Source organism: Mauremys reevesii, linkage group 6 (assembly GCF_016161935.1).
Source record: "Mauremys reevesii isolate NIE-2019 linkage group 6, ASM1616193v1, whole genome shotgun sequence".
Lineage (NCBI taxonomy): Eukaryota > Metazoa > Chordata > Testudines > Geoemydidae > Mauremys > Mauremys reevesii.
In genome coordinates this window covers 87,071,761-87,094,917 of record NC_052628.1, presented here as the reverse complement: position 1 = coordinate 87,094,917, position 23,157 = coordinate 87,071,761, and the positions used below count along the sequence as shown (strand labels likewise).

Sequence of the window (23,157 nt, the reverse complement as noted above, 5' to 3'; positions counted from 1 at the left end):
GAGCCTTTTTGAGGAAAGTTGCACACTGAAACCTCCGCTTACAATTAAACTGTTTGATTAAAATGAAGAGCAGGGAAAGGCCAGCACCTCCCTCCAACATATCCCCAGTTTATATGCTTTACTCCTAGGCAAGCAAAGCTTTTAAGGAGCATACGGGGTAGGTCCCTCCCTAAGAAACAGATCAAAGCTTTGAGTATTTGCATCTGTCCTCCTTTATATGCACTCTGGTTTGGAAGATAGTTAGAATTGTATCCAGAGTTTGTAAGCTAGTATTTACAAGCCTCCTATAAAGATGTGCTCAGTGGGAGTGCCAGTGTTCTGAATTTGAGTTTGGCTGTGAGTTTATGCAGAGACTATACTGTACTTATCAAAGCAAAAATGATGGATTCAGAAAAGTTTAGAGATAAGTAATTTACCCTTTTTTCCCCCACAGGCCTGTGAGGCAGAAAGCATTATGTTAAACTTAGCAGGACAACTCATCATGGTACAAAGGGATCGGTCTGGCCCCCAGATACGAGAGAAGGACAGCAGTCCTAACCAAAGGAAACTTGTGAGTAAACATATTTGGGATTACACAAGACTTTTCAAAGGTTCTGAGGACTCAGCAAGTTGTGAAGGTGACTGATCTCGGCCTAGAAACAAGTGTGTAGCTACACTTCAATGTCTGTGCTAAAACTGGTTGAATTATTTGTTGTGAATAAATTACCTGACAAATGCAGCCCTCTTTTCTGTTCACGAATCATTCACAAGCCAGTTTTTATTTCTGCAAGTATCTGTGACAATCAGATTTACTCCTTGTATTGCTGTAACATAGGGGTCCAATCATGGATCAGGATCCCACTGTGATAGATGCTGTACGAAGCTTGGGCAAACAATTTTCGACCTGTGGGCTATTCCTAAACTGTTCACTTTCAATACTTGTGGTTTGTCGTCCCCTTCAGGCACATACTGGCATTTTTGACCAACTTCTTAAGAGATAACAAATTAATGAACAAACTCTTTAATGTATGACTATCCCTGTTCTTATGACAATGTGTAGAGAGTCATATGAAGAGCAACAATTTCACAATCATTCGTATTAATGATCTGTGTGTGAATCTTCAGAAATTGCAGAGAGAGAGGTGTGAGCGTGAGCATGGTTGGATTCAAGTGAATGCTTGCAAACATTATTGTTACAGTAACCAGCCGGTAGGTGAGGAATGAAAGAGATCCCTCTTGGTGGGTTAATACAGGAGCTTTTTCTGGGTGCCCAAAATGCAGCTAGACTAAGTTGCATAGGAATTGCACTTCTTATCAGTCCTCACTTGTAGAAAAGTAACGACACCACGGTGACGACAAGTTGTATTTGTGAAAAAACCTTTAAAATGGATGTGGCAGCATTTGATAAATATCTGTGGTATACAGTACTTTGGCAGTTTTAGGTTTGTGGGGCTGGAAACGCAGGTTGAATTGCTTTCTTGAGTACTTGCACTGTCTAGCGTTTTAGAAGTGCCTAATACATAATTCTCTACAATAGTGAATTTCTATCATATACTCCCCTCACCGACAAATCTATTAAATGGAAGTGAAATGTGCTGTCACCCCTTTCAGCTGAAGGAAGGATACCAGTGAGATGAGGCATAAATTAAAAGGGTATTAAGATCCTTTTTTTTTCTTTTCTTTTCTTCCCTAGCTGCCTTTTTGTGCTCCAGTTGTGCTAGCCCAGTCGGTTGAAAATGTTTGGACTACCTGCAGGGCAAACAAACAAAAGCGCCACTTACTGGAGGCACTCTGGCTCAGCTGTGGTGGGTCAGGTATGAAAGTCTGGCTTCCTTTATTTCCCAGGGATCACCGCAAACCACATTCCTTTTTGTCAAGACGGATCATGCTGCCTTTCCACATCAACATATACCCCTTGGCTGTTCTGTTTGAAGATGCCTTGGTTCTTGGTGCTGTCAATGACACTGTACTCTACGACTGTTTATACACTCACAGCAGTGCTAGACAACATTTGGAGGTCCTCTTTCCTTTCTGTATTGTTGAGAGAACCTCTCAGATCTACCTCCATCACATTTTGCGCCAGCTTTTGGTGAGGAACCTAGGAGAGCAAGCCTTGCTTTTGGCCCACTCCTGTGCCACATTACCTTACTTTCCTCATGTGCTAGAACTGATGCTTCATGAAGTGCTGGAAGAAGAAGCTACCTCGCGGGAGCCCATTCCCGACCCTCTGCTTCCCACTGTGGCTAAGTTCATTACAGAGTTCCCCCTTTTCCTGCAGACAGTTGTTCATTGCGCTAGGAAGACGGAATATGCCCTGTGGAATTACCTGTTTGCTGCTGTTGGAAACCCAAAAGACTTATTTGAGGAGTGCTTAATGGCCCAGGACTTAGACACAGCTGCCTCTTACCTTATTATCCTACAGGTAATAGTATCCTGCTACTTGATTACAAAAAAGAAGTGACCAGTTAGTCGGCATATTTTTTGTTTTGTTTAAATGATTTACTGCATGTTTAGCATAACTTTAAAAAAAATAAATGTAACACTTACGTTTGTTTTGGTGGACAGCTCACCTCAATTATATCTGTTTAGGGATCAAATTAAATATGAATAGGTTCCTAAAATGGCACTTAACAAAATAGAAAACTGTGAAATGTGCCTTTACCTACAACTCTCATTTTTGAGCATACTGCTGGGGTGGGGGCTTGACTTTTTCCAAAAGTATTGCTGGGTTTCAGAAGCAAATTTATTTTTATATTGTGCATTGTTACTTGTAGAACATGGAGGTTCCAGCAGTTAGTAGGCAGCATGCCACTCTTCTGTTCAACACTGCCCTGGAGCAGGGGAAGTGGGACCTTTGTCGTCACATGATCAGATTTCTTAAAGCCATTGGTTCTGGTGAATCAGAGACTCCGCCACCTACGCCCACAACTCAGGTTTGTTAAGAAAATCATAAATCTTGTACATCAGTCACTAAACATAATGAATCTCATGTATACCAGGATGCACATGTTTTTATTTTAGTTGGTCATATGCTTCTTTGTTGTAGGAACCCAGCTCAACTGGTGGCTTTGAGTTCTTCAGACATCGCAGCATTAGTTTATCCCAATCAGCAGAGAATCTTCCTGCTAACAAATTTAATCTACAGAAAACACTGAGCATGCCTTCTGGTCCATCTGGGAAAAGGTAACATTTGTATCACAGTACAATTCATGATTGATCCCTACCGTGCTGGGACACTGTACAGAGAATAGTCCCTGCCCCACTCATCCAAACTCTTTACATTGTAACAAATTATACAGTGGGGCTATATTAAGGCATGGGCACTCATGACTCCTGGAGTCATGTGAGATAAGGATTTCAGTTTCCATTTAAAAAAAAATTGTTTCTAGCTCTCATGGATGCAAAGACAAGTTGAAAAGTGTGAACCAAGTATAGCTGATGCCTGCCTGAAACAGTACCTCTAGAGTGTATGAGCCATTCATCTTAAATGTGAAACCTGTTGTTAGTCCTGAAAGGGTCTGGGCCACAGCATGGGTGGGGTGGGGGATGTTATGTGGGGGGTGCCCAGGACCCTAGATTGTCTTAATTTGGCCCTGACAGCAATCTTGGTGGTGGTGGTGGTCTGTGTGCTGTGAGATTCCACAAACCCCTGGAGGTTCTTTCGGAGCAGAATACAGTGAACACTCACATGTCCATTAACTGTAATAGAGCATCTCACCTAATACCACAGAAGAAATATTTCTCTTTGCTTTTACTGCAGATATTGGCTACTTCAATTTCCATCTATCATAATTTTTTATGTGCACAAGCTGTAACTTTGATATTAAAAAGGACAGGAGTACTTGTGGCACCTTAGAGACTAACAAATTTATTTGGGCATAAGCTTTCATGGGCTAAAACCCACTTCATCGGTGCTTTTGTTCTGCTTAGAAGTGGTAAAAAGATAAAAAGCAGGGAGCACAAACCAGAATTGTCCATAAGAAGTTACTGTCCAATATTGTATTTTTAAAATCATTTTGAGGAAAATGACCCTTCTGACCACAGTGTTTGATCTTTTACTCAAATAAAATGCTACAAGATAGTACTACGGTCAAGAACTTAGCAGGTGTAATAAAACGGACATTTACATGGATAGCAAGAATATCCAGAGTTGTTATAGTAACTATTATAAAATTAAGAAACAAAAGCTTTTGAAGGCCTGCTGTGGTAGGGGTTGGATGCCAGTAAAATTACCAAAAGAAACAAGCAATTAGCAAAATGAATACTTTGGGGAAACAATTAATTAGATGGAATTATTATTTAATTGCTTCTCACATGACCAGTTCAGGAAAACCAAATCAAAAGCTGGACTTACTGATTATGGTTATTAATGAGACTGCACTGGGAGTGCATCACTGCAAAACTTAACATGGATTCTTTTATACATTGCTGCCCCCAAAATAAACAGTTAACTCTTATTTGAAATAGAGTGTTTTAAGTAATTAAAAATGATAAAACCAATAAACAAATCATGCAAATGATATAAACCACATAAACAAGTAAGTAAAATGAATGAGACAATGTAGCAACTCTTAAAGCAACCTCTAAACAAAACATGAAATTCTGAAATATAAAGTAAATTAAAATATGGTTGGTTAACTGTATTGAGTGGACTAGTTATAAAGCTGAGTATAAAATTCAAAAACCTCTGAGCATTAACCACAATGGTGTTCACTTTAAAATACTAACAGCATCAATATTAACTAGTAACTAAGCATTTTTAACACCTAAACTGAGACAGAATATCAAATAACTAAGTATAAACTTAATGAAGTAAGTTTCTGCCTCGGAGCGTTGCTCTTTTAAGACTTCTCCAAGCATGCTCCACACCTCGGCCCTCCCAGATTTTGGAAGGCACTTCAGATTCGTAAACCTTGTGTCCAGTGCTGTAGCTATCTTTAGAAATCTCACATTTGGTATCTTCTTTGCGTTTTGTCAAATCTGCAGCAAAAGTATTCTTAAAATGAACATGTGCTGAGTCATCATCTGAGACTGCTATAACATGACATATATGGCAGAATGTGGGTAAAACTGAGCCAGAGACATGCAATTCTCCCCCAAGGAGTTCAGTCACAAATTTAATTAATGCATTATTTTTTTAATGAGTGTCATCAGCATGGAAGTATGTCCTCTGGAATGGTAGCCGAAGCATGAAAAGTTTGAAAGTTTAGCATATCTGGCACGTAAATATCTTGCAATGCCAGCTACAAAAGTGCTATGCGAATGCTGAAATTTAGTTATATACTCATCAAACTAAAGGTTTCAAGTTTAGTCCTTTTAAGCAATACAACAGATAAGGCAAGTTAAGTGAGCTTAGCACTACACAGACAAGTATGAACAATAATTCTGGCAATTACAGTGAAAGCATGCAGTTCAAATCAATTTTAGTTACAGTGAAGTCAGATTGATGTCCTACAAGCTGAGTTCAGTTATGTTCTTAGGAGAATTTTCTCCAATCTTAAGCTATTTTAAAACTTTTTTTCCCCTTTTTGTACCATTTAAAATTAAGATATTTCTAATAGTTGGATCAAAGTTGTTAATTTATGACTTTGGTATTAAGAGTTCCTACCAGCCCAAGCACAGAAATTCCCTATGGAATTTTTAGCCATAAGCATTGATTTTCCTAAATCTTTGTGCTTCTGAGCAGGTGGAATTTTTCACTGTGTGCAGTTGTCCATCTTCATGTTGGGAGGATTCTGTCCAGGGAAACATCTTTTTCCCTAAGCTGCCAGATCAAAGATTCTTGTAAAAGACTCCAGGTATTTCTACACTACCCACCGGATCAGTGGGCAGCGATCAATCCAGCGGGGGTTGATTTATCGTGTATAGTCTATACGCGATAAATCAACCCCCGAGCTTTCTCCTGTTGACTCCTGTACTCCACCACTGCGAGAGGCGCAGGCAGAGTCGATGGGGGAGCGGCAGCAGTTAACTCACCACAGTGAAGACACTGTGGTGAGTAGGTCTAAGTACATCGACTTCAGCTACGTTGTTCACGTAACTGAAGTTGTGTAACTTCAATCCCCCCCAGTGTAGACCAGGCCTCCTACTTGAAGAAAATCAATCTTTCTCAAGGAGTGCTAAACACTTCTTATGTGGAATGGACCAGCTTTCTCTGAATCTGGTGTTGATCTGCCAGAAGTAGGTTTTGCTGGACTACTCATATGAGATGCAATTAATAATTCTATCTAAATGTTTCTCCCAAGTATCAGCTTTGATTATTTTTCTTGTGGTATTTTTATTTTGAAAATTACAGTGTGTTCAACCTCTTTCAACCCCATAAAGAAATAAAAACATTAAGCTTCAGAGTTTACTCAGATCTCTAACTATTGGAAGTTAGGACAAACTTTATTGGGAGCAGGCTATCCTATTTTCCTTCTTTTTACTTCCTTTCTGTAAAGGAGCTGGTATTGGCCATTGTTAAAGACCAAGTACTGGACTAGATGGACCCCGGTCTGATCCAGTAAGACATTTGTGTTCCAGAATACTGTACATTTCGTTTTTAAAGGCAGTGTCCCCCTCCCACTCAGATATGGTGCTTGGTGTAGGAAGGAACAAGGTAGATATCTGTGCTTTGACGGTAATATGAAGCACATTTACTCTATTTTTCTTCAGTGGGTTCTTGGACTTCACAGGCCTCTCCTGTTTGAAGATTGCTACTATTCCACCACCAGCACAAAGTCCACTTCCTGGATCAGTATTTAAAGTTCATGTTAGACAGTCAGTACCTGTATGAAACATTGACCCAGGGGAAAGCTCACCTCTCACAAAACTTGCAAGGCTACCATTTTTCATGCATAGCCATCTCCTGAAGAGTCATTTGCTGAAAGCTAGCTGTCCTGAATTGACACCTGGTGCCACAGCACAGTGACATTGCTACTCCTGAGGGAATTCTGAGCCTAAAAATTCTGCACATTTTAATTCGTCAATAAATAAATGTGGAGGCTCCAGCAGGGCAGTGGGGAGCACAGGTCACTGGCTGCATTGAGATGGGAGCTCACCCTATAGTACCCCCACCCAAGGACAGGGACTCGGAGGTGAAGCTGCACCTGACCCAGCACAAGGGCTGGGCTGACCCCAGAAACACTCCAGGGCTCTGCCCCTCTGAGCCAGGCACACCAGGTGTTGGCAGGCAGGCTCAGGCTAGCAGGATCCAGGTGTGGAACAAGAGGCTTCTGAGTGTGGTAGTTTTGGTGTGGGAAGCTCTGTGAGGCATCTGGATGCAGAGGGGCTTATGGGGAGGAGGGGGTGTTCCAGGTGCAGGGGCAATGAGACTCTGCAGGGGGGGTCCATGTGAAGATGGTTAGGGTTCAGCAGGGAGTGTGGGGGGATTGGGTGCTGGGAGTGTGGAGCTGGGTGGGGTAGGGGTCTGGTTCGGGCTTAGTGGGGTGATGCAGAGGGGTGGGACTCATCCCCCTGCTTAACAGAGGAGCCCCAGCTGAGGGTTTAGAGAGTGGCAGGAGTGCTTGTCTGTGAGAGAAACTGCTAGTGCTACAGTCTTCTGGAGTTTGCTTTCTCTGAAAGGCCACTTTGGAAGGGGGGCTGCTCCTTGTTTCCCTAGTTTCCCTAGTGACATGTAGCCCTGCCTACACTGCGAAGACTTTAAGCCACTGCAGCTGGTGCTGCCTATCTAGTTTCTACCTACCACATTCCTATTGTCCGATAGCTCATTGTGATAGTGGAGGTTCTTGGGTAAAGGAACCCCAGGTAATGCATAGTCTCTTTTATCAATGTGCAAGTGGTTTTCACTATTAAATTGTTACTCAACTTAGTTTGCAATTTCATATATCTGTGCTACCGCTGATCTTTAAGTGACTTCTAAGCTACAGTCTTCTCTTGTGTTGGTCCACAGGTGGAGTAAAGACGGTGACTGTGCTGAGAACATGTACATTGATATGATGCTCTGGCGTCATGCTCGACGCTTGCTGGAGGAAATCAGGCTTAAAGACCTTGGATGCTTTGCTGCACAACTAGGCTTTGAGCTGATTGGCTGGCTGTGTAAGGAGCGAGCCCGAGCTGCCCGTGTGGAGGATTTTGTGATAGCCTTGAAGAGACTACACAAGGATTTTCTCTGGCCATTTCCAGTCATACCAGCTTGCTCTATTAATTCACCTTTCAAGAATGGAAAGTACAAGACAGGTGCTGTACCATCCGAGTTATTTTGGTGGACTAGGTTTCTTTCCTGCAGTCCTGCCTCCATCAGTTTGAATCTCCCGTGTCTCAATTCAGCCAAGCAAAGAACAGGTTGAGGTTTTTCACCTGCACAGTTCCTTACTTTGCATGGTTTTGAAGGGGTTCTGTTTAGAATAGACATCACGTCTTAGTCGTAGTTGTTTTGTTGTAGCTTCTGTTGAGATTTCCTGTTTTCTCTCAGAAGTTATATTTTAGCTGTATTAAATTAGAGAGCTAGATCTATTACAGGTCAGTCTGGACACAACTTTTTATATAATTTCAGCCAAAGAAAGTGACTAAAATCAGTACATTATGTGGTTTTAGATGTGCATTTGATCAGCTTTATCTGATTTTTAAAGATGACACCTTGTTTTTATGTGACCTGATGAAATGTGCTAGCAATGTGGTAGTGAGATGGAAGAGTTAAAATTGTGAGAATGTGCTGCAGTTTTCAAACCTGTATTACAATGTTGTTACATCTTTGCATATATTATTTTTGTGATTACCACATGGATCTCACTGCAATCTTAAAGCATCTTTTAATTCTATAAGGTAGACTTGAGTTTCTTTGTCTCAAGACTGCAAAAAAGTGAGTTTACGTGGTAGCTCAGCTATACCAGCAACATATTAGATGGCACTTACACTGTGTGCCAGTGTCTAGGTACACTGAGGCTGATCAAAGGGTCTTGCAATAGCCATAAGAGCTGCATTCCCTTGCATTTGTTCGTTTGTGAAGCAACTTAATTACTTGAATTTTGACTTGGATATAACTGTAAAAAGTTGTTTGGGAGATGTATTAAAAAATGGCTACTTGTATTGTAGGTCAGTTTTTTATAAATGCCTCCTTATTTCTAGCTGTTGGAGAGCAGCTGCTCAAGTCCCAGTCTGCAGACAGCTTTTTAAATGTGGAAATGGACACGGGGGTCTCAAGTGCACCTCAGAGTCACAGCTGGCTTAGCACCATCAATTCCTCCCAGAGAGAAATGGACACAGTTTCTTCCCATGGACCTCACATGCAAGATGCATTCCTCTCTCCTTTATTAAATAAAGGTAGGTTATTTCTCATTCTCTCTCTCACATACACACACTCACACTCTCACACTTTTCTGCATCACCCTCAGAAAATTGCATATAGGTATTCATCCTTTCTCATGAATGCACATCACTGCTGTATGGTGCTGTCCTGTTATCTGGTGATACCGTAATGCAGAAAAGATTGGCTCAGTCAGTGGAAAAGTATACTAAAAACAATGAAAAGTGCACTGACAACTTTGTGGCTGAGTCAAAATTGAAGACTATGACCAGGCAAGTGACAGCTGTATTTAAAAAGAATTGAAAGTAAAAATTCATGTGTGGTTTTTTTTGTGTTTTTTAAAGAAAACACAAAGTCCTTACCTGTGTTGGTAGCACCTGAAACTATTAAAACTCATGATTTTAACAACAAAATTTGACTGTTTCCTTTCTGTATCTTGCTTCATTTGGAAAAAGACAAGTCAATTTTAAATCAGTTTCACACTTCCCAATCCACTCCTGCTCTTCAGACTTCTTTGTATCCTTCAGGACCATTTCACTCACTTTATGCTCTAAAACTTACAGTATTAAATGAACAGGAATCAAAGGAACATAGGAGTGTTGGAAATAACTTAACTGGGGGCATGAATCAGCATTCATGTCATGCTCAGGGAAGCTAATGATCCAACCAGCAGACCAAATTTGGCAATGAATCTTGGTCATGTGCCACCTGGGGCATGTTGTGCACATGCTAAGAACAGCCTTGTAACCTATTTCCATTGACTTTAGTTTTACGATCAGTTAAGATGTTCACTGTAGTAATTTTGATTACTAATAGTGTTTGGGAGATTTCTACATCTGTCCAAGAGCTCAACAGTACTTCACTCTTTTTCAAATGATCTGTATGAGTGCCTGGGGGACCTGTTGTATACATATTACTCTTCCTACCCAGTTTATCCTGCAGGACTGTCTTTACCTGGTACAAACAAGAATTGCTACTGAAAAAACAGCTTGCAAAGAAAAGCAAGTCTATCTTTAAGTATATATTAATCCAATGCACCAATAAGACCTTTAAATCCTTAGAAGGACACTATACCTACATTCAGATTGCTCCTGGCTAACTACTAGCTGTTCAGTACCCAATAACACCCTTACTGAATCCCAAAGCTAGTTACGTTGGTATGTAAATGTTTAACTATTAAATGAGCCCAGTCAGTTTCTGGAGGAAGCACTGCAAAAGAAAACATTGACACCTGATAAATTAATAGATGGCTTTCTAAATATCCTGTTGAATGTATTTTGGTAGGTGATGAATGCAGCATTGGTTCAGCAACAGACCTGACAGAAACAAGTTCTATTGTGGATGGTGACTGGACCATGGTGGATGAAAACATTTCCACTCTAAGTTTAACACAGTCAGAGCTGGAACATATCTCTCTGGAATTGGCTAGTAAAGGGCCACACAAGTCACAGGTCCAACTACGGTAAGTTACATCATCATAAGATGAATTGAGACTAAAATATGTTCACTCTTGCTTTTAGCATGCGTGTGATCTAGCATTGTTTGAATTCTGTCCTTGGGAGGGGGAAAAGCGTGGCACTGCATGAACTGTTTTGTTCTTATAGGTATTTGCTACACATCTTCATGGAAGCAGGATGTCTGGACTGGTGCATTATCATAGGCCTTATTCTCAGAGAATCTTCAATAATCAACCAGGTTTTTATCATAATGCAGTCCTCTGATGCTGATGGAGAGATATGGCAGAATATCAGGACTGGGCTACATGCTGTAGACAGATGGGCTTCCACAGATTGGTAAGTGTCATTGCAGCAGATTAGTTTTGATAGATGGCTGAATACAGAATTTGTACAAAATTCAATTTGGGGTTTATATTTTAGTGTGAGTTTTTTCACACAGCAGTCTCTTTTCTTCCTGTGTGTTTGTACAAGACTTGGAACAATGGGGCCTTGATCCTGTCTGAGACTTTTTGGTGCCACTGCAATATACTGATTACTTATACTTTCAATGCAACTAGAAACCTATCACTTTACATTTTTACTAATTACAGAACACAGTGCCATGTTTTCCACTATTACTTTATAAGTTTTAAAATTATTTTGAATAAATGAAGGGACTCTCCTATTACAATATAAATTTGGTATTTTGACAATGTTCTGCTACTTGGGTCTCCATTTACATTGACTTCAATAAGAGTTTAGTCACTTAGAATAGAACTTTCCTTAGCAGCTTCCCTATAGAACTTCACAGGAAAGACAGCTCTGTAACAGTCTGTTATAATGTATAGTCCCCTGAAACAATGGTATCTATTTGAATTGCTGTCACTGTTTGATGGTAGCAGCTTGACCCCCTGCGCTTTATGCAAGAGCTCTAATAGGTGGGTCTACAGCAGGGGTAGGCAACCTATGGCACATGTGCTGAAGGCTGCACCTGAGCTGATTTTCAGTGGCACTCACACTGCCTGGGGTCTTGGCCACTGCTCCGGGAGCTCTGTATTTTAATTTAATTTTAAAGAAGGTTTTTAAAATGTTTAAGAAACTTAATTTACTTTACATACAACAATAGTTTAGTTCTATATTATAGACTTATAGAAAGAGACTTTCTAAAAAAGTTAAAATGTATTACTGGCACGCAAAACCTTAAGTTAGAGTGAATAAATGAAGACTCGGCACACCACTGCTGAAAGGTTGCTGACCCCTTGTCTACAGTAATGGTTTACTGCTGAAGCCTAGAGGGCAGAATGTGAATGAACTGCTATTTTTAGTTCACTGCATAGTTACCTCTTCCTTCTTTGTTCTTTAGCCCTGGGTACAAGCCATTTTTAAATGTCATCAAGCCACAACTCCAGAAATTAAATGAGATATCAGAAGAGCAAGTGCAGCCTGAAGCTTTTCAACCAGTGAACCCTTGTAAGGTTACTGAACAAGCCAGCCCAAGGGCAGAGGAAAGCCGGAGTTTGACCTGCCATAGCACTAGCCCTCAGAGTGATAGTGGAAGTAGCAGTGTGAGTCGACATGAAGAGGACATGTCTGGGGCAGAAGAGGAGGATCCTCTCCAGGAAGGCAGTTATGACTGCACTGTATCCTAACATGATTTTAGTTATTAATGATAGCACAGCTGGCAGATAAGTACACAAATTATCAGGATTGTAAAGAAGCAAACCAGCTTTCAGACATGCTTCCCTGGGTTGGATTTTAATGTTTGATTTCTACAAGCATTAAATAGAGAGTGTCAAATCCATGGATGAATATAAGGTGATCTCAAATAAGCAGCTCAACCTTTCAGAGTTTTAAAACATCTACAATTGAAACCAAGAGAAATAGTTATGTGAAAATATTTGGTTTTATTATGAATAAGACTTGTTCTTCCTTTATCCTTCTCTAAATTGAACTTGCTCTCTGGTAATGGATATTGCTTGCAGAAGAACAGCAATAGGCATCAATGCAGTTTTTTATTTTAACATCCATTTCATGGGTCCCTTTGCCATGTCTGTCACCTAATTTGAACAACCTTCTGAATATCTCCTATATAATGAGAGAAAGCAAGAGATGACTACACCATTTTATAATCATCCCCACCTTGCCTGTTTTTCCTGTAAGACTTAAAAATATGAATTGTAAGATTAGTTAGAAAGTTATGGCCTGAGTCAACTGGGATTTAAGTGTTTAATAGATTATGCTATTTGATATCACTAAATATTTTTTATTAAGAATTGTAAAGTATGTTTTTGTGAATATTCTTGTATAAATATTCTCAAGGGTGTGCTGTTCATGCTCTTGGGGTTGTACCATATTTGAAGGTACCTGTGTATTTTGCATGGTTACAACTAACTGGTAAAATTAAAGCAGAGTTGCACTTCCTTCTGGACGTGGCATACTTTTATACTCTGCCCTATCATTAGAGTAACATTTTAAAAGTGGCTTAATTTTTACACTTGGCCACTCTGACCTACAATTCATTTTAAGATTACTGAACTTTTATTTATTTCATGTGTAAATTCCTTTCACAAGAATGGATTTTTTTATGTAAATAGAATCACTTATGTACTATTACTAAATTTTAGTAATATGTAAGCAGTGCATACTTACTTTTTTTGAACGTTTTATAATGTGTATACCTGTAATTAAATATAAGATTTTATTTTAACTTTCAGACACTGTTCTGAAAAGCTGGCTGCGGAAGTCTCATGGCTGCTTTGAGGTGCTTATTTTCCTAGCTGCTGTCCTCCAATATATGTAATATTAAATACCTGTAACAGTATTAAAATGTAGATATTAGCTTGTTTGTACTGTGCAATCTGAACAAAATAATGCAACATTGCTTATTTTATACAAAATCCCCCTAGCTTATTTTTATAACATCATTGTATTGATTTTTTTACAATGTGGTAGTTACAGGATAGTCTCCCACTGCTGTTACTCCTATTCAGATTCTGAAAATAAAACCTGACCTGTCTTAAGTGTGAAGAATATTCACAAGGGTGAAATAAGTGGCTGGTTGCACTTATTTATGTTTTAAAGAGTTTAATGGTGTCTGCTGTAGGTGTAATTTTATTGATTGCTTTAATTTGTCTTACATGCAGCAAAAGTTAATCTACAGCAGTATAGCTTTGGGGGACAGATACCTGCCTAGTAAATAAAGCATACTACTGTCAGTTATCTGAAGTATGTTCTTCCATTCAAATTAGGGGACTTGAACAATGAAACAGTGGTATTAAGCTTTTGGTGAACTGACTTTTAAATCTATTACTGGGTTAAAAGAATACAGTTAACTTAAAGTTGGTGTAGAAAAAAATAATTTTGTGAAGATGGCCAGTCAGCAGATAATGCTGTAAGTAAAAGTCTGACTGTCATTTGTGTACTATTTGCCGTTTATTTTTCACTTTTAATAACTGACAGAATTTGTGCATGGTAAATTGAGAGCTGCACTAATGGATTGGAAAAAGTATGAACAGAAGTTCAGACTATCACTCCTGGAAAAGTTAGATTTATTACAGGAGTCAAGGTAGATCTGCCCCCACCTGAAGTGAGCTTGCAGGACTCTTCCTACTGTTTGAAAATGACAGCTACTGCTATAATTAGAACTTGTGCTGCAAGTTTTCCTTCACCATAAACCAGTGACTCAACCATTCAGCAGTCTGAGGTATAATTTGGTGGTATATAAGACAGTTAACTGAAAAATTGCTTACTTTCTTATTTACCAAATACTGTACTTAAATTTCAGTGTCTGGCTATTCCTCAATTTACATTTCAGTGTAAATACATATTGTAGTATAAACAACTCATTGTACTGAGTTTTTGCTAGTACTTTTAATATCTGTTTGAGTTGAAGTACCCCTCGTTGAGAATCACTGCCAAGTTTTTGACCTTTTTTACATTCCCGCACTGCTGTTTTATGTGTAGTTTGAACAGATATAGAAAAAATTGCCTTGTAGCAGTCATCTGCAGTGCTGCAAAGCATCTTAAACACTTAAGTCAACCTGTACACCACTCTTTTTGGAATACAGGTTTTTTTCCTTAACCAATGTCCTAGCATTTGCTGAAATAAACAGCAAATTACCTGTGGACAGGAGTGTTAAAAATTAAGCAAGTTAGCTGTCCTGTTAGTAAAAGCAATACTAAAAACTTAATGTAATTAAAATAGCATTTACCAAAACTACTCTAAGATCTAATTCATTAAATACTTCCTTCTACAAGATACCATTAGTGGAGGACCCACTTCTGGACCAGCTCAACTTGTAATGTAATGAATGTATAGGCTTCTCTAAGGCATGTGATGTAGGAGCCTAAATCTTACTTTCAAAAGCTATTAAAGCAGTCAGTCTCAATTCCATCAGATGACAATGGAATTTGACTTGTGCCTCCATGGCTTAAACTAGAATGGATACCTAATGAACAGTTCTGTGTAAAGGTTTCCTCTCATCTACCTTATCCTGGGACTAACACAGCTGCAACAGGAATTAGTTCTTGGCTTGATATAATATTTTATCAATGAACTAGAAGAAAACAATCATTGACAGTTTGGGGCATTGATAATTAAATCCTGACAGTGGGTCACAGATACAGTGTTTGGAGCTAGCTTACAGAGCAAATGTAAGCTCATAGTCACACAATAGGGGACTTGAGCTTGGGCTACAGTGACTCAAGAGTTTGGTGAATATGAACACTGCTGTGGCCAAAAAGTCTTATGCACTCCTTGGATCTACAGGCAGGAATAGGAAACTTGTATTACCTCATTAGCACTGGTGCAAGAATGTCCACAATTCAGGAATGAGGATAATAAATTGGAAGTATCAGTCTCCATCTCTGCTACCCAGTTTGCTTAAGCAGTATGAGTCTTAAGTTCCTGTCTCAGGAAAGTACTGTTCTAGAGGAGAATACACATGTGTACACAAACAATGGTTACTTACCTGACAGTAACTGAGGTTCTTCAAGATGTTCTATATGCAGATAGGGATGCTACACCCTCAAGAGGGGTTGCATGAAAGCATACAGGACACATCCACAGCCCTAAACACACACTGCTGGTGTAAAATATTCTGATCACCTATATTCAAGAGTGGGATCCATGTGTACAGAATGCACAGACCCACCCTTACTGCAAGGTAATTAACTTCTTTGCCTTTTGAAACTTTTATGTAGTTTATTTATATAGATATGCTAGTGGTAAAGGTTTAAATTAAGACTTACCACATGAGACTTTTCTGGAGTATCTGTAAGAGTTAGCCTAAATGAAAGCACTTTTAAAAAGACCAGACTTCTATAAACTTCCACCACCACAAATGGAACAGTTAATCTACTATTTGCCTACTACCCCACGAAAAGTAAAGAAAGGCTTCCACCCAGTGCACCTTTACCTTTCAACTCAACACATGATTGTCATTGGGACATGCTTCACTCTCAAGTCCAATACTGTACTTTATTAGTTTGAGTTTGAGGCAAGAAAACTGCAGTATTAAAAAAGGTAGGTGAGTTCCTGAAATTGTTAGCTGAAGGCTGCACTGCTTGTAATGTGAAATGAGTGAGTTGCACATAGAGCTTGCAGACTTATTTCTAGAAGTCAGAGGGTTAAAAGAAAAAAATATAGAACAGTTCATACAGACTTGTCATATAAAAAACTATATTGGTACATATATACAACTAATCAGTTTTTATTCAACAAAGCCAATATATCTGAATCCCTCTGGCATCTCTAATTACCTACACACGATTTGTGCCATTACAGTTTTTAGAAACCTTGTTACCCTGACACCTTCTAAACAATTCAGCAAACCTATGCTGCACTACTCAGGCATGCAGATACATCACTATCTCATTCCATGTCCACACTTTACTGAGAATATTTTTACATTCTGTGGTCATGCTATGTCTTACCAGTCATTTTAATTCCCCCAGTAAAAGATTTAGGCTCCAAGTGCTAGAAACAAAAACAATCAAATCTCCCAGTAACAGAATCAGCATGTTAAAAAGGCAGGAATTCACAATAACCAGACATCCCAAACAATTTAATTCTGCTATTTAATAAAGGGTCATCCTGAGTTAGTAATTTTATTTTTTCTTACAGTAACAAAATATAGTTATTGCTTCACTGAAGTTCCAGAAGTTATCTACATGCTGCACATTGGTATTATCCCACTCCATGGACTCTTCTTGCACTTGTTTTTTTTAAGTTTACAAGTTAGAGGCACAATGAAAATACCAATTTTGGGGAAGACATAGTGAATGATTCTGGTACAGCCTTAATCCTTCATCAGGCTTAACTGTGCCAACTCTAGTGTAAGTGCAGTACAAAATAGTGCATTTAATGAGAACTACCATACATTTAAGAAAGCTATTAAGACTCTGCAATCTTAATAGTTTTACAGAAAGCTAATAGTACACCCCTCTTTATAGCTAAATACTCTAAATGAATAGGGATAAGCACTGTACATGAAAGACCAGGTGCTATTGAGCCAACAGTGTTAGTCTGGTGGGTTTGTTTCCTTTATGCAATACACAAACCAAAACAACTAGCTACTTTAATTGATCTGTGAGAGTCAGTTATGCAACACCCTACAAATGTATCCTCATACTATTCTGAATTGTTCCAGGCTGGTTAAGTACACTCTAACTGAACAATTAAAAAAATTAAATTGGAAGCCAATAAACCTGATCATCCCTCAGGGCCAACTGCAAGTCATGAGGAATGTCATCTTAAGCATTAATTTCTCACATACTGTGTAGATATCCACCACACTACAGCTTGTTTGCTTTAACTGGTGCATGCACAAAGATAATCCTGTGCATATAATTCAGCAAGTTTTATTCAGGTGAAAAAGTACTAAGTTTACACCATTGTGCTAGAGAATGGTCAGCACAAACCGCTGGAATTAATTTGGAGAAGTTTCCCCACCTTACACACACAGTTTAGGAAAACAAAATCAAAGATTCAATTTTTTTTTGGTGGCTGCATTTTTCCTAGAGGGGTGGGATTTTCCAAAACACACAGCTAACTTAGGAGCACAAGTCCTGTTCACTTTAAATGGGAGCTGTGTTCCTAAACCACTTATGTGCTTTTGGAAATCCCACACTATAAGATTAAGTTAAGAACAGTTCTCCACACGTCAGATACTTCATGTGCTTTAAAAGTCTCTTCACAACAGTTACATAAATCCTTAGGGAAAGCAACAGACTGATCAAGTTCCATGCATGAGATTTCCAGTCTTTGAAATTTTCCAAGGGCACAGCATAGCCTAAGTGACTACTTCAAAACTGGTTTCATCCAGAGGTCACAGTAATACTTACTCAGAGAAAGGCTTCTGCTCCATCACATACACAATCAAAAATCTTTTAGCCAAAACCTTAGTCCTATTAAAATAAGTGTTTGTAGGTGATAGCACCCACATGCATTTAAAACCTGGGGAGTATTTTACAACACTGTTGGAATTCCTTCACAAAGACCCTCATTTATAGTGCACAGAGGGCTACTCTATAGTTACCTCCTCAAATGCAGTCTTCATGTTAGATCTACACTAGTCGAACTGCCACATCAGTGCGAGAAACAGCTGAATTATAGTTGCATAAATATGGAGGCACTTTTCCCCCAGCCCAACAGGGCAAGACCACCCACTCCCAGCGAAAGAGGACAGGAACCCTGCTTATCCTTTAAGCAGTTACGCTACCACAAAAACAATCTTGTGCCCAGAATGTTTTTCACAGATTTGTAAAAACCATCTTGTGCACCTTGCCAGAATGAACTCATTATGAATGAGAGTTGCATCTTCTGACACGGTGAGACTAATCTGTTATCTCTGCATTGCTGCAAGACTAAAAGACAAAGAGGTCATAGGTGCAGACCCAACCAGAAGGAAATGTCCAGTTTGGAAATCTCTCCATTAAGGCATACAGCTGAGGTGACTTTTGATCTTCCCCAAAGAAATAATGTGCTGCTATGGCGAGGGAAACCATTCCATCAGAGTGCTTTTCTGCAGCCTGAAAGTGAGAAAAGGCAATGCCAAATTTACCAAGCATTATTTTTACCCTTGGCCTTTTCATAGGTTCTAGATATTGTTCATTCCAGGTACCCCTGCTGAGTCTTCCTACAAGCTAGCTAGTGTCCAATATACTACATCAGCCCCATGGTTCACTATTTTTAAAGTTAAAAGCCTTCTTAATGTCTGTTAAAATATACCAGCAGTATTATTTAATGTGAAAGAAAATGGATTTACCACCATGCAGAAGAGACTTTGCAGAATGGAGATCCCTGATAGAAGAGAGAATCTATAGAAGTATTGATATTGACCCAATATCCCAGCTGATCTGTATTCCGTTGCACATGTACAATGCCATTTACTTAAGACTGCACACATTCAACTGTGCTCAGAACTTGGCCCATATATCCTTGAAGGTCAGTATGATCAAATCTCCAATACACACAAGGAAGTGAATCTTCCTGCCTGAAGAGAATTACTGTGAAAAGCTTCCAAAATCTGGGATGAATAGGGCTGCTCCTTCACCTGTTGGATCAATCTACTTGTCAAGTTTCTGATGGGCCCTGCAGCAGGCTCACTCATCACCAACACCAGGGTTCCTTTCCTAGCAACTAAATGAAATTAGTTTACCTTCAGTTTACTATACAAAGGAGTTCAGCCCCCTGATCATAACTACCAAAGTGGGGCTACAAGTTTTGGGAGCTCTTCCCAACTCCTCAATCTCACAGTTTAGGTAACAAATAAAATTTCCTTGTCCATCTGGCAGAGCTCTAGTACAAAACAGACTCCTGTTTCGCACAACTGGGTGCAGGGCTGCTGGTGAGTATCTCTTTACTCCACTTTGGAAAATCATTTGGTAAGTGATCAGAACACCTTATCCAGGAACGAACCTTTGCTGAACCTGTATGTTTCCCTATAAATGTTTCCAAGGGAATCAGACATCTGAAATTCTACGGCAATAAAAGCTTCAGGTATGCTGTGAATTATTTCTGGGAAACTTTAGGTAAGATGATGAGAGGACTTCCGTGGTCCCATCAACATTCACCTTGGAAAAGAAACTGGGAATTGCTCAAAGGGGCACCTTAAAAGGGTAAAAGCATCCACAGGAAGTTTACAAAACAAAGTCTGTAACTCCCTCCCTTTCTAAGGGGATGGATTTGCCACTTAAAAGAGACCTAGTTTCCCAAAGTAAGTAAACAGAGTATATGGGGAGGAATTATTTAGACTACAACAAAACAGCTCTAATTAGGAGCAGTGAGATATTATTAAGAAAAGGTAAAGTTGAGATAAATATAAAAAAATCCTAATGGCAAGACAGAAGACTGTAAAAGTGTCTATCAAAGGAAATAATGGAAGCCCCATCCCTTGGGTCATTTAAAATTTGACAAGAGAATGCACTAAAATATTTACACACACACAGTGAGGAACAGCCTTGTATCAGCCCACGGAGGACAGACTAAAAGACAAATTAAATCTCACCGCTAACTTCTATTAATCTATATAATAAAGCAAGTTGGGTTTATTCTTAAAGTTTTCTCAAACATTTTCACCCTCACCTTCAACTCGATCCAGAAGCGCCATGCCACAGCCTGCAGCCCATGAGCGTAAAACACAAAATAATCCCCTCCTATACTAGCAACAGGAGTGCCATCTCCAAGAGACCAGCTGGACAGTGTTGACCCTTCATGTGATCGAATGTACAGTGACATGTGACTGGGACCTACAACATCAGAAAGGCAAATGTATTTGGATGTATTAGCAGAAGGAAGTGAAGAGAAACACATTTCTAATGCATTCTAGCTACTATGGGTTTTTCTGTGCCCCAATCAGCTGTTTAATATAATTTTGTATGGGAGATTTAGCCTGTATGCTGCCAGTTGTCTCTCAATATGAGATACAGAACTAAGCAGCTCTGCTATCCTTAGAAGAAGCCATAGTGGATCTTGTGCAGTGAGGGACAGAGTTATAAAATGAGCTTTAAAAATTTCTAGCTAACAAAAGTCAATTGTTAATTCAAATGAGCCTTTAAGTTTACGACTGCAATACAGCCACAATTTTTGGAGTGCCTGGGAAGTTGAATAAGTTGATGCCAGGTTCCCAATTTTGCATTAGTGCCAATCACTCCGCTGTCCCAGGGATAGCATAGCCACTTTCAATACCAGAATTTAAGCCTATAATAAGCATAAAACAAAATCACAAATCAGAGGCTGATAGACATATAGCCACTCACCTGATACTTCAAAGGTTAACTTCGTAGAATCCCAGGGCATTTGCTCTTTGGCCAGAAGTTTAAAGTGAACAGGGTTTGTGGGAGAAATTTCTGCAGCAGGAAGATACCAGTTCTTTCTACAATAAAAAGCATTTTTAAGCCCAACGCAACACTCAGAAGTGCCTTAGTGCTAAAAGATTATAGACTCTGGGCAAAATGCAAGTCTTTGTACAACAAGGCTGGGCAGCCTTGCTATTAAAAAATGAAATGTTCAAGTGCCATTCACCCTAGAGGTGAAGATTAATGCTTTCATAGTCTGTGGCCACAATCAAAACATTTAAAAGGGACCCTCAGTGAACAGCAGGATTGCCTCCACCATGCCTTTATTCCTCACCTCATTCTCTTTGACCAAGCCACCTGTTAACTTAAGGTAAAACAATAACCAAAATAAGGAATTTTTAGATTTCCAAATTGCTACCATTGGGTGGACACAAGACCATGACATCAGTTATCAAATGTTTTCTCCTAAAGTTTGTGACAAAACACTTGCAGCCAGGGACATTATAATATGATGAAAAAGAAAGCCTTTCGCAGTGACAAAAACTTTACAAAATGAGTTTTATTCTTCATCCTTCGATGGATCTTTTGCAAAGGTGTCTGATGTGTCTTGGAAATTAAGTTCCATGTGGTCCTAACAGGCGGTGGCATTACTCAGAAGAAAGTTACCTGAGAAGAAAGTGCACAGGAAGAATCCAAGGAAAGCCACAGAGAGGGGCCTTGTCCTCACAATTAGTTCGGATAGTGTCATTGAGTTCAGGTATATGAGGAGTGATGTGAGATATGCCAGCATAGTCCAACCCATTAATCCATATTCCAGAGTCACTTTTTACCAAGTTTCCATTTAGGCCATAAAATCTTCTGCTCACATGCTGGAAGAGTGAGGAACAAACAGAAAAACCATCAGGCATTTGGAATATTTTGTGTAACCTGATAAAGTCAGAACAGATTCTGAAATGCCCACCACTACCGCCCACACATTTTTGGCACAGCGTAAGGTCTTCTATGGCAGTATTTTTCAAACCATGGGTATGCATGCATGTATGGCACTGGGTCACCTTGCTCTGGTTAGCACCGCCAACCGGGATGTTAAAAGGTCTGTTGGCAGTGCTGCCCAGCCAAGGCAGGCTACTGCCTACCTTTTCCAACAAAGCGCTGTGCCCTGGAAGCAACTAGCAGCAGATCCGGCTTCTAGGCAGGGGAGCCACGGGGCTCCGCATGCTGCCCCTGCCCTGAGCCCCGGCTCTGCACTCCCATTGGCCAGCAACTGGCCAATGGGAACTGGGGGCGGGGGAGGCAGTGCCTGCAGGTGAGAGTCACGCAGAGCCGCTTGTGTGCCTCCGCCTATGAGCCAAACCTGCTGCTGGCCGCTTCCAGGGCAGAGCGCGGTCTGTGGCACACCCCTGGACCTTGACTAAGAAATTTGGACCTTGACAAAAAATAATCGACTACCCCTGATTATGCTATACTATACTATACTATAAAAACTACTAAAGAAACTAGTTATACACAATTCTTACAGGAATAGTGCAGTAAAAAACAAAGACTGCTGAGGACACTGAAGATTCTGACTCAGACCATGTGGTGGTCAGAAGGAACTGGAGAGGTGTCAGCCCACATCACGAGAACTATGGCATATGTGGGCTAATGGAAACTGCTTGCAAGAAATTCCAGACTCCAACACATGGGTGTCCCACATGTGGGATACACATAGGCACCATCACTCAAAGAAGAACAAGTTGTCAGGAACAAAATCAATTATCCCAGTTTTCAAATTACTGCCACTACCCACTAATCTACTAAGAAGGTAATTCCAGTACATAATACCTGGATATCATTGATAAACAGGACTGGTTGTCTTTTAAGTTATTAATAAGTTTTCTTGAAGTAACATCTCTCAACTGGAGATGAGTAGAGAAAGAGGCTCCAAGCCAACTGCAACAAGACAATTTGCCTTTATTTTATACACTTCCTGTTTTTACACTTCGTGTTGTTCCAAAATCTGGTAAGACTTAACTATTGCAAAGCTACACTTGTCACTCCACCCACTCTTTGCACACACATATGCACTCTAAAAATAGGTATGCACTCTAAAAATAAATGGGGAAGGCAAATCATGTCACTGCTAAAAAGATTCACGCCCTATCTTTTCAAGTTGACCATAGCACTCCAGCAAAATCAGTATATACAGAGTGCAGCTGA

The 23,157-nt window shown here is 39.7% G+C and overlaps 2 protein-coding genes across 9 annotated transcripts in view; one reads left to right on the top strand and one right to left on the bottom strand.

Annotated features, from left to right (window-relative positions):
* The window catches only part of RIC1 (RIC1 homolog, RAB6A GEF complex partner 1), an 81,383-nt gene extending 67,979 nt beyond the window's left edge, over positions 1-13,404 (top strand). For both annotated transcript variants that reach the window (XM_039543368.1, XM_039543367.1), the window contains exons 18-26: positions 434-550; positions 1,673-2,401; positions 2,754-2,912; positions 3,026-3,162; positions 7,871-8,157; positions 9,046-9,240; positions 10,508-10,685; positions 10,828-11,016; positions 12,023-13,404. In XM_039543368.1, coding sequence (XP_039399302.1) covers positions 434-550; positions 1,673-2,401; positions 2,754-2,912; positions 3,026-3,162; positions 7,871-8,157; positions 9,046-9,240; positions 10,508-10,685; positions 10,828-11,016; positions 12,023-12,308 — 2,277 coding nt within the window. In that variant the 3' untranslated portion in view covers positions 12,309-13,404. The remainder of the gene's footprint in view (positions 1-433; positions 551-1,672; positions 2,402-2,753; positions 2,913-3,025; positions 3,163-7,870; positions 8,158-9,045; positions 9,241-10,507; positions 10,686-10,827; positions 11,017-12,022) is intronic.
* ERMP1 (endoplasmic reticulum metallopeptidase 1) overlaps positions 12,580-23,157 on the bottom strand; it is a 47,828-nt gene continuing 37,250 nt past the window's right edge. For 5 of the 7 annotated variants that reach the window (XM_039543375.1, XM_039543369.1, XM_039543372.1 and 2 more), the window contains exons 12-15: positions 21,625-21,827; positions 20,920-21,035; positions 20,246-20,409; positions 16,113-18,690 (exon numbers count right to left, since the gene is read on the bottom strand). In XM_039543375.1, the coding sequence (XP_039399309.1) occupies positions 18,526-18,690; positions 20,246-20,409; positions 20,920-21,035; positions 21,625-21,827 (648 nt within the window). In that variant the 3' untranslated portion in view covers positions 16,113-18,525. Of the gene's footprint in view, positions 12,745-13,342; positions 13,470-16,112; positions 18,691-20,245; positions 20,410-20,919; positions 21,036-21,624; positions 21,828-23,157 lie in introns of those variants that run through there. The other 2 variants (XM_039543370.1, XM_039543371.1) reach the window with 2 other exon arrangements.